This window comes from Pantherophis guttatus, chromosome 3 (genome assembly GCF_059756535.1).
Source record: "Pantherophis guttatus breed Tessera chromosome 3, ASM5975653v1, whole genome shotgun sequence".
In the NCBI taxonomy this organism is placed as follows: Eukaryota; Metazoa; Chordata; class Lepidosauria; order Squamata; family Colubridae; genus Pantherophis; species Pantherophis guttatus.
This window is the reverse complement of record NC_142065.1, coordinates 53,142,122-53,159,684: the sequence shown is the minus strand read 5'-3', so window position 1 is coordinate 53,159,684 and position 17,563 is coordinate 53,142,122. Positions and strand designations below refer to the sequence as shown.

The following is a 17,563-nucleotide window of genomic DNA, read 5'->3' as shown; positions in this document are numbered from 1 at the left end:
TTGAGATATAAACAATTTATGTGGTCTCTGCAAATTTTGTGAATTGTCCCAGCATGACTAGAGAGTATCAGGCTTGGAAAACCTGACTTCTGCTGATTGCTGCTAAGAAAATGGTGGCTTTCATCCTTGTTACAAGTGTGATGCGTTATAAAAAAAAAAGACAGAAGCAAAAATATACAACTCTCAAATCCCTTCCTCTCCTGTAATGTCAAATCTACTATATCAGATGTGATAAATGCTGTTGTTTAAATGTGGTCTCCAAGAATTAGGAGAATATAAAAATGGAAGACTATAATCTTTTGTTACATGCAAATATGAGATGGAAACATATATAACTGAAGTCCTGTTCCAATCTGTAGAAGCCATTTGGGCTGGAAGAAACTTCTTGAAGCTAAACCCAAGACAGAACTGCTATCTGCCCATTGAGGTTTTTGGTCGATTTCACTAACGCCTCTCAAAGTGGTAGCTGGGGAAGCAGATTCATAACTTGGAACATGGCTGCAGATGTGCTAGTTGAAACCCTACCTGGAGCAAAAGACCCCATCAACAATCAGCTTTGCTTTTAGGACTATTTGATTGAACTACAGTAATGCACTCTAAAAGCTTCTGTTTTTAAAGACCACTCTGGAAATACAGTTGGTACATCATTTTTGTTTGCTAACGAGAACTAGACACTGCAAACATATTACATCTCTATTTTTGTTCCTGTGCTGATTGCCATTAGGATCTTGGGTGTGACTTAAAGGGCTGGCTATAATCTATAAAGTCTTATATGCCTAGGAAGCAAGGCACCTTCAGACCATCTTCTTAAACCAAGATCACTTTATCTGATATGCACTACATGGGGGAAATTGTTAGTAAAGCCATGTCATGAAATTGGGGGGGTGGGGGGTGCTGAGGTTAGGAAGAGGTGTTTCCTTTTTGGCTTATTTAATGGAAGAGTCCTCCAAAGAGGATAGGCCATGTCCCAAACCTGTTGAGTTTCCAGAAATGAGTCAAAACAGAGCTCTTCTGGAGGACTGTTTAACTGATTAAGAAATTACATAGGAACTATTACATTTCTCCAAAATTAAATTATTGTTAACATTTACTTTATGGTGCTATATTGCTTACCATCATATTACAAAATTTTGTCAGAAAATTATGGACACAAAAAAAGGACACAAAAATATGTCAAAGCATGCTGCACCCCAACACAGAGGTTATACTGAATCTTCAACACTGATATCATTTCATTTATCAAGTCCTTTTCTAAAGCCATTGAACATAGTGGTGATCACCTTTGCCTTGAAATAGTGAATTCCAAAGATTAATTGTGCTGGATGAAATATTTTTGCTTTTTCTGAAAGTGCTCAAAGCTAAAAAAAAAAAGAGGAATGTTGTTTCTTATGATAGTAAAGATACGAACAAATTCTGCTTTCTTCACTTTTTCTCTTTGTTATATTGATTTTGAATTTCCTGTATTGTACTGCAGCTCATCACAATGACCACATGTATTCTAAGATTAAGCTGAACTATTTCTGGCTAGTGCCTTAATTCTTTTTGAGGAAAAATGATGTCAGTGCCTTGCATCAAAATGGGACCTAAATTCTAAAAGTGACTAGCATTGATGATATTACCTAATCCAAGTAATGAAACATCTGCAAGAAAAACAAACAAACCCAGAGAGCACCAAGGATCTATCAAGTTCTAACAGTGCCTGCAGAAGGTTTCACATGTACAGGAAATAAGTTTGTAATATCTATTGCTCTGTTCTCAGTATTGGGCAACGAAGAGGAAAGTGTGGTTGCATTTTGTCGCTCTGCACGAGCAGGAAGTGCAACTGTTTATTATTTGTTCCACATGTGATCAGTTCTTTAAAACCACTTCTTTTTTTTTTGTTTATACTTCATCTTTTTCCCTTACAAATCTCCAGATGGAACCCGGTAAAACTAAACTATAAACCGGTTAAACGGATTAATGTTATTCAAAAGAGGAAGATCTCATTTCTTTTTCTCAAGTCAGAAATGCAATCCGGAGAGTTTTCTAAGAAATTTGAGAAACTGGGGAGGAGGGAGGCGAATGTTCATTTGAATACCCCCCTCCCCACTTCAATATGTAGAACAGAACAGAATAACAGAGTTGGAAGGGATCTTGTAGGTCATCTAGTCCAACCCCCCCACCCCACCCGCCGCCCAAGCGGGAAACCCCTACACCATTTCTGACAGATGGCAGTCTAGTCTCTTCTTGAAAGCTTCCAGCGTTGAAGCTCCCACAACTTCTGAAGTTAAAATATCCTTTCTGTCGGTGCATTTCCCCCCTCCCCGCTCCTTTTCGTTTTCAATATGCTGTATTGAAGGAAGAAGGAAACCTGAAATATTATCTTAAATCTTGGAATTATTCTTTAATCGATCAGTTAAAATGAATACTGGAGTAGCGATTTCTCGGTCTCTCTCTCTCTTTCGCCGTTATTTTCATATGCACTTTTTATTACTTTTCTACTATAATTTCACCTAACATGCAATGTTCTCCATGATGTTTTTCAAGTGCTGTTTTTGAGTCAAGGACTGAGCCACCTCCTTCAATGAAATTTGAAGAATATCTGTGTCCAAACTGAAACATTAATCTTACATCCTGACCAGTGGTGAAATCCAAATTTTTTTACTACCGGTTCTGTAGGCGTGGCTTGGCGGGAGTGGCGTGGCTTGGTGAGCATGGCAGGGGAAGGATACTGCAAAATCTCCATTCCCACCCACTCCAGGGGAAGGATACTGCAAAATCTCCATTCCCTCCCCTCATGGGGAAGCAAAATCTCCATTTCCACCCCACTCTGGTGCCAGCCAGAGGTGGTATTTGCCAGTTCTCCGAACTACTCAAAATTTCTGCTACCGGTTCTCCGAACTGCTCAAAATTTCCACTACCGGTTCTACAGAACTTGTCAGAACCTGTTGAATTTCACCCCTGATCCTGACAGTCTCTTCTCACAATCCCTCTTCTCGGTCTCTTTTAAGCACCAAAACACGTTTTTCTGGGAGGCATGACACAGGCAAGTCCCTCTCCTCCCTCCCTCCCCCACATCCAACGACTCTATCGTCGTTAAAAGCGGGGCAACCCCCCCCCCCCAAAAAGGGCTCTTGAGTATCGGATGCCTTCCAGGCTCCGTCCGCTCCGCGAGAGCGCGCGATAAACCCACTCCGACCCACGACACCAATAAGCTCTCAGGGACGTCCAGCCCACGTCGCTCAGGGACTTTTGAAACGCCCGGCCGGTCGGGAAGCCCCGCCTTCGCGGCGATGTGGCTCCCGTCCTCTCTCAGTCCGTGCCCGATGCTCTCCTTCCGTCTGTTTCTGTATCAACTCGAGAGGGAACCGCTCCTTTTTTTTTTTTCCTTCCCCACCTTCCCTGCCCCAGAAGGGCAAGGGGCACCTCGGCTGCGCGGGAGCTCCCCGAACAGCCCAGCAGCTCCTCTCAGCCGAGAGCGGAGTCCCCGCGGCGGAAGAAGCGGCGCCCCGGCTCTACTCCCAGCCCCCAAAGGAGAACCGGCGGGAAGAAGAGGGGCTTTTCCGTCGTTTCCCCCACCCCACCCCGTCTGGCGAGGAAGGGCCGCGTCTTTGTTGCGCTTCTGCCTCGCCGGAACGACCGCCGGTAGGTCTGGACGTGGAGTGGGGGGTAGCCTGGAATATGAATCGGCAATAAAAACAGGGTATCGCTAAGCATATGCAGAGTGCTTGGCTCTTCTCTCCCCCCCTCCCCACTCCTTCGCCTTCCCACACCCAAAAAAAAGGGCAGGGGCAGACCCTTTTCCTTCCAGGGCAAGGGAGGTTGGCCACGAGGAGGGGAACCTAAAGGACTTAGAAGGGTTCTAAGAATTGAATTAAAGATGAAGGTCTTTGTGGGTATGGAGGACTCCCCCTGCCTCTTCTTATTAGATTTGTGGGTGGGGATGGATCGCTGCTGGTTGATAAAAGCACAGACTTGGGACTTGTGCTCGCACCATGGCGTTTTCTGTTATAGCAATATTTTTGATTCAGCGGAAGCCGAAAAACGACTTGATGTTCTGTTTTATTAGCAGGTTACGAGCCCTCCTGTCTAGTAAGGATGGGAAGAGTTGGCCAACACTGGTTTTAAAGAGAAGTTAGATCTGCAGTCTGACTCCTCATGTATTTCCTCCTTTGTCAGTACTCCTTTGTCATTACTACAGTAATTTATTGTAGAATCGTTGACTCTCTGGACAGCTATAAACACCCTTCTCTTCAAGCTTTTTATTATCTAGAATAATAAAACCTGGCTTCAACCTTGGCAGATCTTCACTTTGCCAATTTACGCTTGCCTTCGACCATTAGCCAATTCTTGTAAGCATTTGGATCTGGCACAAAAATTCTGGTAGAGACTTTGACACTGCTGCTGAATCTCTATGCCTGGATAAATGTGACTTTCTGTCCTCAATGTACAGAGATAATCAAGGCACTAAATCCTGTTGACAGCTTTCAACAGAGAGCCTTTTTTTAAAAAAATTCATTTCATTTTTACATTTTATTTTATTTTAAAGATTTGGCTGTCTGTCTTATAACACAAACAATTGGCTCACAATTTTCAGTAAAGCTAGACAATAAGAGAGGAAAGATGTATTTCCAGATTTATTCATTTGTTGGTCCTGCCTTCTTTGCACTACGGGTAGTTCTCGACTTACAACAGTTCATTTAGTGACCATTTGAAGTTACCACAACACTGAAAAAAGTAACTTACGACCATTTTCCACACTTATGACCTTTGCAGCATCTCAATGGTCATATGATTTACATTCGGATGCTTGACAACTGACTTACTTTTATGATCGTTGCAGTGTCATGTGATCTCCTTTTGCAAGTTTCTGCAAAAGTCACTGGGGAAACCAGTCACTTAACATATGTGTGACTAATTTAAGAACTGCAGTGATTCACTTAACAAATGTGGTGAGAAAAGTCATAAAATGGGGCAAAACTCACTTAACAAATTTCTCACCTAGCGACATAAATTTTGGGCTCAATTGTAGTCGTAAGTTGAGGACAACCTGTATATCATTTGTTTCTGAATTTTATGTCAGCAGGGGTTAGGCTAACCTATGTAAATTATGGTCTGTTTAACCATGATTTAGTGAATACACTAAGTTCACTGATTGACATAATATACTAAGGCAAAAGCCAGTATTTGCAAATCCCTGACTGGTTTTATTTGATATGCCAAACTGAGAAAATACACTTTGCCTTGTAATGAACCCAATCAGTGAGCAGCAACACCTTCTGCACCCTTTCGCAGCAAAAGCTTAAGAAAGTTGGCACATACACTTCCTTCCTCTTGGGCTCTGGAAACTTAGATACTGAACTGAGATGAAGCTTATCTTTCATCTGCTGCTCTTTAGCTCTTGTAAATAACCCCAGAAGGAAAGAGACTTGGTCCTTAGGACATAATCCCTGTTGTCACCTTCCTGAAGCTAGTTGGATTTAAAGTTATCACCCCCCATCTAGTATGGGCATTTCTGCTTCCTTATAAACTGGTGTGTGTGTGTCTGTGTGTGTGTGTGAGAGAGAGAGACTCCAGCTCCCACTTAACCATCTTGGCAAGTGCACACTTTTTAATACTGCAACTAAAGGGTGGTGTCAAAAGGCAAGGCTGCAAGGCTTACAGCAGGTCTTGCTTCAGAGTCTGAACCTACTAATTGGTGTTAGATTTTCCCGGAAGTGTTATGGAAAAACAATTAAGTTCAATTAAAGGACTCTATTGAGTCCTTGATACGGCCAGTTGCAATGCAAAGGGTAAAACTCAGATCCCTTGAACTCACTTGAAATCACACTTGGCCAAATGGATAGCATTAGGACCAAGTGAATGATCGTATGAATTCTTTCTTTTGTGTATTGCCCTTTGGGATCTTCTACAGAAAAATGATGGTTATGGGAAATACTGCCTTCTATCTTATAAGCTTTGATAAGACAACAGATTTCTAAAACTGCATTGGGTTGTATTGAGATTATAACTTCTGTGCTAAATTGAGATTTTGTATACTTGGATATCAATGTATTGGGAAGGTATTAAGTTGAGCCAACTGTTGTAAAAGTTGCATTCTAGATTAACTTGATTTTTTTTTTTTGTATCCTAGGGTTTCAACAGTCTGATTAATGTATCTGTGCTGTAGTTTAAGTTTATTTCTAAACTTAACTTGCCTCCAAGTAAACTAGAAGTGTTGGCTGTGCCTTGATCTCTCTCCTTTCTTGTTTGTACTCTGAAAGAGTGTAGGAAGGAAAAACTGGTGATCTTGTATCTGTGCCGTCATCACTGGATAAATGAAGAGGAAACTCAGTGAAGGCTCAGTATCAATGATCTAATGATGACAAGGAATAATTACTTGAAGAAAATATGAGGAAAAAGATCAGAAACTTGAATTTCTGCCCTGAAGTTCTCCTGGATAGAATCTGGGACAAATGGAAGCATTTTTGTTTCCTTCAATGGTTATCCATAATTTATTTATGTCCTCGACTTGTGACCACAGTTGACCCCAAAATTTCTGTTGCTAAGACCGTTGTTCTTTTCAGTGAGTTTTGCCCCATTTTACAACCTTTATTAACACAGTTGTTAACTGAATTTGACTTTCTCATTGACTTGGCTTGTCAGAAGGTCACAAAAGGCGACCATGTCCTTTTTTTCAGTGCCGTTGTAACTTCAAATGGTCACTAAATGAATAGTTGTAAGTCGAGGACTACCTGTAAAAAGGTTTACAGATAAAGGGTTCTGAGGTTGGTTCGTTCGACGTCAAGAAGTCACTCTTAACTCCTGATAACTACATAGAGTTGTACTGGCAATCAGTGAAGAGACTGCAATATTGGTACAGGGTGTTCCTATGTCTATCAGCAGATGGGCTGATCCCTGCTGTATGATCTTCAAAGGCTTTTTCAGTGCTAGTGCTGTCTGGTAAAGAAACACCACTGGACTGGAAATTCCAGTGAACAAACAGTAATTCCCCCTTAAAGGTAAAGGTTCCCCTTGCACATATGTGCTAGTCGAGCACATACGAGCTGAGGTGGCGCAGTGGTTAGGGTGCAGTACTGCAGCTACTTCAGCTGACTGCTAGTTCAGCAGATCATCAGATCAGATCTCACCGGCTCAAGGTTGACTCAGCCTTCCATCCCTCCAAGGTGGGTAAAATGAGGACCCAGATTGTTGGGGGCAATATGCTATTTAGTATACTGTCTTTGGTGTAAGCCGCCCAGAGTCCTTGGAGAGTGGGCGGCATAGAAATATGAATAATAAAATAAATAAATAAATAAAAATAGTCGTTCCCAACTCTAGGAGGCGGTGCTAATCTCTGTTTCAAAACCAAAGAGCCAGCACTGTCAGAAGACATCTCCGTGGTCATGTGGCCGGCATGACTAAACACCAAAGGCGCACGGAATGCTGTTACCTTCCCACCAAAGGTGGTCCCTATTTTTTCTACTTGCATTTTTTATGTGCTTTTGAACTGCTAGGTAAGCAGAAGCTGGGCCAAGTAACAGGAGCTCACCCCGTTACGCGGCACTAGGGATTCAAACTGCTGAACTGCCGACCTTTCGATCGACAAGCTCAGCGTCTTAGCCACTGAGCCACTGCGTCCCTTAATTCCCCCTTAGTAAGATTCAATTTAAGCCTTTTCTCATCCATCTAGATTCTTACAGCCTCCAGGCACTCAAGCAGGACTTCAGTGACATCACTAGTGTCATCTGGGGGAGTGATATAAAGCTGGGTATCATCAGCATAGAGAAAATCTATATATGTGATCACTAGGAGTAGAAAATGACTTGATGACACATAATCAATCAGTAGCATGTTGATTATACCAAATCTCCAGAGACCTCATCCAGTGCCTTTCTGTAAATATTAGCTTGGATAGAGAAAACCAACCCTTGGGCACCATACAAGGAAATAGCTATTGGGCCTGTCTTCAAACACCCCCCCCCCCAAATAGGAACCAACCACAAGGAATGGAGTGGAACCTCTGCAACATGGTGCCTCCTATTCCCTCCTCCTATAGGGAGTCCAGAATGATGCTGTGATTAATAATATCAAATGCAGAGATCAGAAAAAGAGTAGAGACCCCACTTCCCAATAAAAGTAATGTACTAGTGCAACCAATGCCATTTCTTCTACATCCAGTCCTGAATCTTGATTCTAGACAATCATGGTTACCCTTTTCTTCTAAGGTACTCCATAGCTGCTTCCCCATCACTGCCTCACCTTTCCCCAAAACGGAAATTTGGAGACCAGATGATAATTGTCTAGTATCTCCAAATCCAAAGAGGGCTTAAGAAAGGGGATTCACCAGAGCCTCTTTCAAGACCACTAGTAGCATGTCCTTCCACAATGAAGTGTCAATATGTTTACCAGGTCCAGAGAATTGCCTCCCCCTTAGAAGCAAGAGGGGCAGGGATTCATCTGCAGGTGGCAGAGAATACCTGAGAGAGTACCCTAGCCAGTTAACTGATGATCAGAGGGCAAAAGGAATCCCAGGTAACCAAGCAAGATGTTATCATCATCTTGGATCCTGTCTATGTGGAGTCAAGATTTAAACCAATCTGGATGACTCTCAGCAAAGTCTTGCAATTGATTACATCATTTGGGCTAGAGCCCTTGACGTTGGTTCTTTCCAAACAGGAAATCGACCTCCTGAAGCAAGGCCGTAACATGTTGAGGCAATAAGAGAGAAGAAATAGTGTTGTTTCGCCTCTCTTATCACACACAGGGGCATGTACTTATGCTCAGTCAAATTCACTCCTTGACTTTCTGCATCAGTGCTCTTGATGTCACCTCTATCACTCCTGCAGGCTCTTTGTAATCCAGGTCGCAGAGCTGGACCCAGGCATTTTCTGCCAGAAGAAGTGGGAAAAAATAACTTGATGTCAAGATTACCGGTAATTAGCTTCTATGATGGGTTACTGGAAAAAGTTGATCTCACTCAACTAATAGTTTTTTTAAAAAATGATGATAACTTGCTATTTCATCACTTTTCCAATATGGGAAGGCCATTCCTGTATTGCATATATCCAGTAATTTTGTAATGCCGGAACATCCTCTTTCCTTATTTTCTCTCCTCCACTCCTTAGATAACTAGATTATTTCCATAAAACACCCTTTCATCGATGGGATTTGTAACCTGCCTCTCCCAACGGGACAGGTAAATATAACCTGGTAGATGCAGTTCCTCAAATAACCACTTTTATCGGGTTTATAATAATCAAGAAAGTAAATTTTGGAGGCTCTAGATAACTACTGCAATTTAACTGTTGCTTTTTTTCTTTCTTTCGGAAAACTCAACATTTGGAATTGGGTAGAAGTGAAAAATATTCCCTTCATCCAATCATGTCTGGTTTCCATATGAATGTTCAATCTGATCTTTAGAATCCAAGATTCATATCTGAAGGAATTTAAATACTTTGCAGTACAGTTCAAGAACAAGTTTATAACCCATGGATGAGACTCTTAGAAACTTGGACAACCTGGTAAACAAGTTTGGATGCTACATTTCTAAGTGAGAATAGGGAGGAGTATTGGATTTGTTTTGCAATGTGGAACTGATCTCCCATCAAGAACTAGATAAGGATTTTAATGCAAAAATGATAGTTTGAGTTATCACTTTACCTCAACCACCAGCTTCTTATATATTCTTAGCAAACATCTTTTGCTTCAGATTTTTCTGGCAATTTTCCAGATGTAAAACAGAGTTGCCTACACCTTTGTGAGATGGGGCAGTGGCAGCTAATATTTGAAACACAGCACAGCCATCTTGCCACGGCCAAGTTGCCACAGGACAATTTGCCGCAGTTAATTTGCTGTGGGACAACTTGCCTCAGGACAATTCCACGTGGGATAACTCAACACATTAAATGTTATCTACCGCTCTTTCTTTGACATTATTTTTTTTTGTCCATTTCCACAAAAATAGAAATAATGTTGAAGAAACATTTATCGTGTTAAATTGTCCCGCATAGAATTGTCCCATGGCAAATTGGCTGTGGTGAGTTGTCCTGTGGCGAGGTGGCTGCAACGAGATGGCTGTGACTAGTTGGTCATGGCGAGTTGTCCCATTCCAACTTAAAAGATCTCAATAACAATTCTGAATTTCAAGAAAAATTGAAATTCAGTGGTCACATTCTTTACAAAATGTGGAAGGTGCATTTAATGGACAGAAAGTTAAGGCAATGAAAGAAGAGCTGAGTGGATACAACAATAGTTTAAATAATACAGTTCTTGTTTATGAATGGTTCATCCAGTTCAATTAATGGTTTTCAACTTGCTCTGGAAGGATTGCTTGATAATCTTTATATTCTGGGTTGTTATGTATAGTAGCCACCATAGCCCAATTTGACTGATCTGCCATTTAATGCCATTCTTCTACTTTCCAAATGAGACATAAAGTTTGTAAAATATCATTTTCAGTTGGGCTACATTGTTGTTGTTTTTTTCCATTTTAAAAGGTTTAATTAAGCCTCTTGCCAAAGTGATAAAGTAACTTTATTTTAATTAGATTTGCAATATTTATGTTTTATATCTTTTGATTTCTTTTTAGATATTTAGCATTTTGTATACCAGCCAAGGACTTTGGTGGCAAGTCATCTTTAGATTAAGTGGATTACATAATTAATTCAGGGTGCTGTTTCTTTAAAAGCCTGTATTGTTTGGGAAAATCTGCACGTATATGTCTCTGGATCTGGTGATCTGAGTTGTACTCAGTGAGAAATTGCAAGCACTGTCTCTGCTATCTGGGGTTGGCAGATCTTCCAGAATCACTTGTGAAAAAAAATACAGACAAAAAATAAGAATGCATATGGTGAGAATATGATGACAGTTTCTCAATTGGAATGATCAAATCATAGAGATGTTGTTTTCACAGATGTTAAGTACCTATAAGTCCAAAACAAAGACAGGTAAAGGAGCCAATAAGTGGTCTAGGGTAATAGAGAATTTAATTAATAATGATTAGAGAAAGACGACATCATGGTAGCATGGCATTCTCTCTTCAATGCAGTATTGAGCAGGAGGTTATTCTCAAGTCAGGTTGCTTCCCACAGCTACTCCTAGAGTCCCTACTTCCAACTGGACCTTTGATTAATGTATCAGTTGAATAGATAGAGTACAATAAATGTAAACGATAGCTATATAAAGCCCTCTAGTCCTATGGAGCTTTAATATCTATTAAACAAATATATAGCTAGTCAGAAACATCCCTTCCTTGACTCAGGAGGATGACTGATTGTTTTGGATATTACATAAATAATTTCATGGTGGAATTATTTCATGGTGGTTAATCATAAATGTCTCATCTGATTTTTAAATTTTTCCATTTGGAAACAGATTTCTTTCCCAGGGAGAAAAATTCTCATCACTGCCAAAGGATTTTGCTTCAAGCTCAGGTCACATGCTATGTTGACCACGTCATACTATATCTCAGTAGAATCCTTATACTAACAACTCTCTCCTGCTGAAAAGCTTTGTAAACAGAGTATATGTAGTAAAAGTCAACCTAGCTGCAAACAGCAACAGAGGATACTTTTAAAAAAAACTTCAAGAAGTGCAAGAACACTGGATCCTCACATCTTTTTGACTCCTAGTTTGGATCCAGCAGTTAATCAGTTTTGTGGTCTTGGTTCCTTTTGTTACATGTTTGTATAATTTACACATCAGATGCACTCAAATAGTTTTCTGCCTCACATGACTCCTGCGTGGAAGACGGAAGAGATCTTAACTGTACCTGTGATTACAGGATATTGTCTGGAGTAGTAGGTAGGGAGAAAAAAATTACTCATTCTAGTTGATAACAGTGTAGACTGGCTTATCCTAGACAGAAATTTTGAATATCAATTTTAAATAAAATAAACCACTGTTATTTTATATCAAAATTATAAAGAATCCTATCACTTTAAGAATCACTATAAAAACTTTTGTAATGCGCCATAGATTTTTGTGAGCAGTTTCATAAAATCACCGATGCGTTAAACTGAGTTGAGGCTGCATAAACACATATGTGGAGGAATGAAATTGTAAACAAGTCAAGGCAATGAAATGAAATGAAATGCAAAAAATACTGTGTTAATTTTCTGGGCCAACCACAGCCGTTCAGAAGCAGCTGATAGGTGACAGCAGAAACTTTCCATGAACCAATGAGCTAATTTATGCATGCAATGTGATTTTTTTTAAAAAAGAAAAACCTTTATCTCTGCTCAAGTGACAGCAGTTAAAGACTGAATTTCTTGAAGAAAAGTGGTTAAGCATTTTCCCATCAAAACCTGCCTTTCAGTACAGATGACTTTAGTTGAGAAAGACCATCCTAAGGTCTATGATGTTCTAAAAAGTTAAAGTGTTCCTTTAATAGTGTATTTTTCTTGCAGAATTATAACACTTTGCTATCAAGTGATGGTTTGTATCAGGTTGGAAAACAAAGCAGAAAGTATGAATTTCCGACATAGTGTATGGCAGTACTGAGTCTGTGAAAATGCTCCTGGAATAGAAGTGGGATGAATGGCACTTGGTTTTGTCAGATCTAGCAGCTAGCTCCTATATCTGTTTATTTTAAAGCAGTCTTTAGTATTATACAATACTAAAATTTGCCCAAAAACTTAAGTTTTGCCAAAAGAAAATATCTAAGACAGACTTAGATGTCAGAACCTTTTAAGTGGGGTGGGGAGGAGAAATGTTTTGTGGCTATTCACTTCAGAGTTGTGTAGGAAGAAAGAGAATGAAGAAGTGGGACGGAAGTCATGAATGTGGTCATTGGTAATTCCAATTCAGAATCAGAACTGTATGAGTAGTTTTGACTGTAAGCAGCAAGTCTGACAAATTATGCAAATTATTGCAGTCATTAACCAAGACTGAAAAAGGAAGAAGCATGACTGAAATGTACACCCTTTGTACATGATTCCTAGGTAATGTGTGGGAAGGAACATCTCACACTATTCCTGTTTGGAGAAAGCCTTCTTCTAAGTTATTTGCCCTGCTGTAAAAAAGATGATTCCTAATTTGATCAGAGAAATATTGTAAGCTGGGAGGGGGGTTTGGTTTAATTTCTATCTTACCTGTATTTTTCTCCCATGTGAAACAAACTTCAGCTGTGAAATAGACAACTCGGATTTGTGAAACAATAAAAGGATAAAAAGTTAACTTTTTACCTCTGTACATTTTAACTAAATTCAGCCTTCCCTTCTTCATGGTTCTAATTAGGAAAAATAAAGCACAGAAACATTAGTTATTGAGGATGTGGTATGGTTCTGTGTCTTTGCTTAGATGATGATAATTCATCATCTTGCACCATGTTTAACTCCCTCCATATTATAATAATTCCGATGGCTTGTTTGAGCTTGACATTGATGTCGATAACCTGGTAGTTAAGATACTAAGCCTATACCAGAAGTTCTATGGTTAGAATTTGCTTCACTAGATAGCATTAAACAGATAGTTTGAATCTGAACACTTTTAGACTAGAAAAACTTTGCTTTGAGCTCCAAAGCCTCCTGAACTAAGGGTGGAACATTTTGGGAAGTATTTCAAACTCAAAACATTTTCAAAATAGCTTGTTCTGCACTTAAACATCTGTTTCACACACAGAAAGAGGACATTTGGAACTTGAAATAATTCAAAGATGAAATGTTTCACACATCTCTTAGATTGCCATATCTTTTAGATTCAGTTGATAATGTAATAAAAATTGTTCTAAATTGCATTAACATATTAATGTGTGGAGCCAAAAAAACAAAACAAAACAAAACAATCCACCCTAACGAGGAATGATTCTCAGCAGAAAAGAGTGAAGGGCCTTCATTTGAATCAATTTTGACAGTCATGGTTGGTTTTTCTCTCATTATGAAAATAATTGGCATCTGCTATAGAACAGCTGTGAATAATATGTGTTTTTCTGGGTTTGGTTTATTGTGTCTCTTCTTTTGGCTACTGAACAACTCTGAAGAGTTAAACATGTATAATGGCAGAATACTCCAGTATCCTCAACACCTTATGCTAAGGTTGAGTACATCTAGAGCTCAAATAGAGGCATTGCCTGAAAAAGACCTGCTTCTAAAAGAAAAGGAGTGGTGGGACTCCATATTCCTCTTCCTAAGTGTCAGCCACAAATGGAGGCACAGGGTTGTACTTTGCCTTCAGTTTTTCCATCACTTCTGGGCATAGGAACATTGATATGCATCTGTAATCTTCTGCTTTCTTTTTCAGGCTTCATTCTTGCCCCTGAAGTCCCAGGAGAATGAATCAGCAAGATGGAGAGCAACCAAATCAGTCTCATTCTCTCTTTGACGCCTTTCTGCATGCCAAGCAGTGCAAAGAGGTCTTGAGCAGATTTGAAGAGCTGTGCAGTTATCTGAATCTGGAACACACTGGCCAGATCCATTTCTATCACAAGCTCAAGTCGTCTCTCAATTATTGGAGTGCTAAAGCTTTGTGGACCAAATTGGACAAGAAGGCTGGACACAGAGACTATGACCAGGGAAGAGCATGTTCAAACACCAAGGTAAGAAGCCACATCATAGTTGCAAAATGACAATCTAAGAAGATTCTTTTTGATAGGTTTCCATATGAGATGCTAAGACACTAGGATCTAGACATTGTAATAACTGGCTTCATGACGTGTCTGATTACTAGTACTAACTTTCCTTTGGCTAAATTATGAAGATACTTTATAATTTAGTAGTATAACATACTTAGTTCTTCTACATGCAAAGGTATATGTCTATATGTGTCATAATTATAAGTCTAGACATTATAATAGCTAGTTTCATACTTAATGCCTGATTAGTGTTACTACTTTTCTTGCTGTTTGGTATGAAGAGATTAGTTTAGATCTGCCTTTAAGTGTTATAAGTTTCTGATTCCTTATTTACAGATGGTTTTCTTCATTCCTATACTCTTATCAAGACCCCACCTCCATAATGATTGCACTTTTTAAGTCTATATTTTCAAAGAAAAAAAGTATTTCCTTTAAAACTATGCACAATTCTGTAAAATGAAAAAAAATGAACTCCCTCAAAAGTGTGTTTCTACATTTAAAAATAATCAAAATAAAATTGCACTAATATAGCTGCTGATTCTTTTTTACAGTACATGAATAAGCATTATTTTTAGCAACAAAATTATAGTTTCTCAGGAGACCAAAAAAAACCACGAGACATAACAAAAATAAAAAGAAATGGGCATCTCAAAAAAAACTGCAAGCATTTTACATTTTTAAAAGAAACAAATATCCCAGGAAAATTGCAAATATTTTAATCTTTAAAACTATGAACATTAATATAAAATTAGAACAAAGGATTAATTAACTGCTCCATCCACTTTGTGACATAAAAGAATACTAGCCACGAAGCAAGTGGAGTCAATCTGAGGTCAAGCTATCCTGGCCTTTACATTTTTTAAAAACATAATGTTCATTTGTATTTCAGAAATATTGTCTTTTTGTTTTGTTGCTGGGAAGATACTTTGGAACTTTCCAAGTATTTGATAGTGTAGAAAGTTGAAATTGTATTTCAACAAAGTAAGTGGGAAATACTGTTTTAATTCTGGCTATCAACATTACTGATAAGAACTTGCAAGTTTATTCCCATCAATTGCACCATGGATTCTTTGAACACGGGTCAGCAGGCTTGTGTCTCTAATAGTCAAGATAAGCCTTAAATATACACTGGTCAAAAATATTAAGGGAACCCAAGCAGAAGACATCCGAGATCTGAATGAATGAAATAGCCTTTTCAATACTTTGTTCGTTACATACAGTAGTTTTGTGTTCCCTTTAGTTGTTTGAGCAGTGTATAAACTACGGTATGTAAAGAACAAAGTATTGAATAAGGCTATTTCATTCATTCAGATCTCGGATGTCTTCTGCTTGTGTTCCCTTTATTTTTTTGAGCAGTATATACTCTGGCTTTGGGAGCAGTTTGTAGCAGTCTCATCTGGATCTGCAATGACTTGTCAAGAGACATTTGGCAAGAGACACTTGGATATTTGATTGCCTGGAGGCTAGAAATATCATTTAATTTTTTAAAAAATGGTGGTCCAATTTTTCAAGCAACCAAGCATTTTTCAATGCTTGCACATTAAAAATATTACCTTTCAATTACTTCTAATGTTGCTATATTCCAACTTGCACTAAGATTAAAGTAGGACTTTTCTCTTCTTTGAGTAGAAGAGGATACCTGACTGAATGAGAGAAACCAATGCTTCCTTTAACCGTCAGCAGAATTCCTACAAGTAGTGAGCAATTATTATAAAGTGTAATTTATTAACAGGGAAGTTCCACTTTAACACGTTAGCTAACATTACTTTGTCCATAGAAAAGGAAAGGAAAAATGTGGAACCGAGGGAGGACTGTGTAATGTCTCTTTCTATCCCACAGGCCATATTGTGGCTCCTATTTTGATGTAATAACACTCAGTCTTGTGTAAAGTTCCCGTCTAGCTTTAGTGCCGTCGAGTATGCCTTGTCTTGCCAAATTCTTTATGTCTGGCGGTTCATTGTGACAATGTTTTTCAGTGCCTAATCATCGGGGCAGGACCCTGTGGTCTCCGCTCGGCGATTGAATTGGCTTTCCTTGGAGCACACGTTGTGGTGGTAGAGAAGAGAGAGATCTTTTCCCGAAACAATGTGCTACACCTTTGGCCTTTCACTATCCAGGACCTGCGGACACTTGGAGCCAAGAAATTCTATGGCCGTTTCTGCACTGGCTCCTTGGATCACATCAGTAAGTATGTTAGGGAGAATTGTCAAGGACAGAGGAGTGCCTGTAATATCACAGGATCGCTGTTAAGCAAGAGCCAGCAATATCAGCACAAAGGATTTGCAGAGGTCTTGGGGACAGGATAGGTTTCAATAGGGGCAGGAAAAGGTACTTGAAAGTTTGTTTAGCTATGTTATGCTGATATTACCAGTCTAACAACTGAACATGCAAATGAGCTGAAAGTTTTAATAAAGAAAGTTGAGCACAAAGTGGAAAAAATGGAATTAAGAATAAATATAAAAAAGATAAAACTAGTGCTAGCAGGTACAGCTACCCACCTTAGAATACCCAATACAGATGTTGAAGTGGTGGCTATTTCTGCATGTTAGTATCAGCTCTCAACAGAAAATAAAACTGCAGTCAAGAAATACATTGTAGACTTAATGGTCCATAGCAATGAAGGCCTTGGAAAACATATTTTGATGCCATGGCATATCTATATCTTCAAAGATCAGAATCTTGCAGGTAATAGTTTTCCCTGTGTCACACAATGAAAGCAAAAGTTGAATTTTGAAGAAGCAGGAAAAACTATTGAAACGTTCAAACTTTGGGATTGGTGAAGGCTCCTGAGAATACTCTAAGAAACAAACAAATGGATAAACAAACTATAATCAAATCCCGAGTGCTCATTTGTGGCCAAATGACCAGACTCAAATCATATTTTGAACACATTTTGTGAAAATCTAGCTTTTTGGAGATGTCTGTAATGTGGGAAGAGATGGAAGGAAAGAGAAGGGGGTGAGCAACAGCAAAGTTGATGGACTCAGTTACATCAGCAATAATGCACTATTGCAGAATGTGAAGGGCCAGGTT

General features: G+C 39.2%; 1 protein-coding gene across 1 annotated transcript in view; it reads left to right on the top strand.

Moving 5' to 3' along the window:
* The first annotated feature begins 2,919 nt into the window (after positions 1–2,919).
* MICAL1 (microtubule associated monooxygenase, calponin and LIM domain containing 1) overlaps positions 2,920–17,563 on the top strand; it is a 45,544-nt gene continuing 30,900 nt past the window's right edge. The window contains exons 1-3 of the mRNA XM_034414720.2: positions 2,920–3,624; positions 14,200–14,494; positions 16,507–16,714. Of these exons, the coding sequence (XP_034270611.2) occupies positions 14,231–14,494; positions 16,507–16,714 (472 nt within the window). The 5' untranslated portion in view covers positions 2,920–3,624; positions 14,200–14,230. The remainder of the gene's footprint in view (positions 3,625–14,199; positions 14,495–16,506; positions 16,715–17,563) is intronic.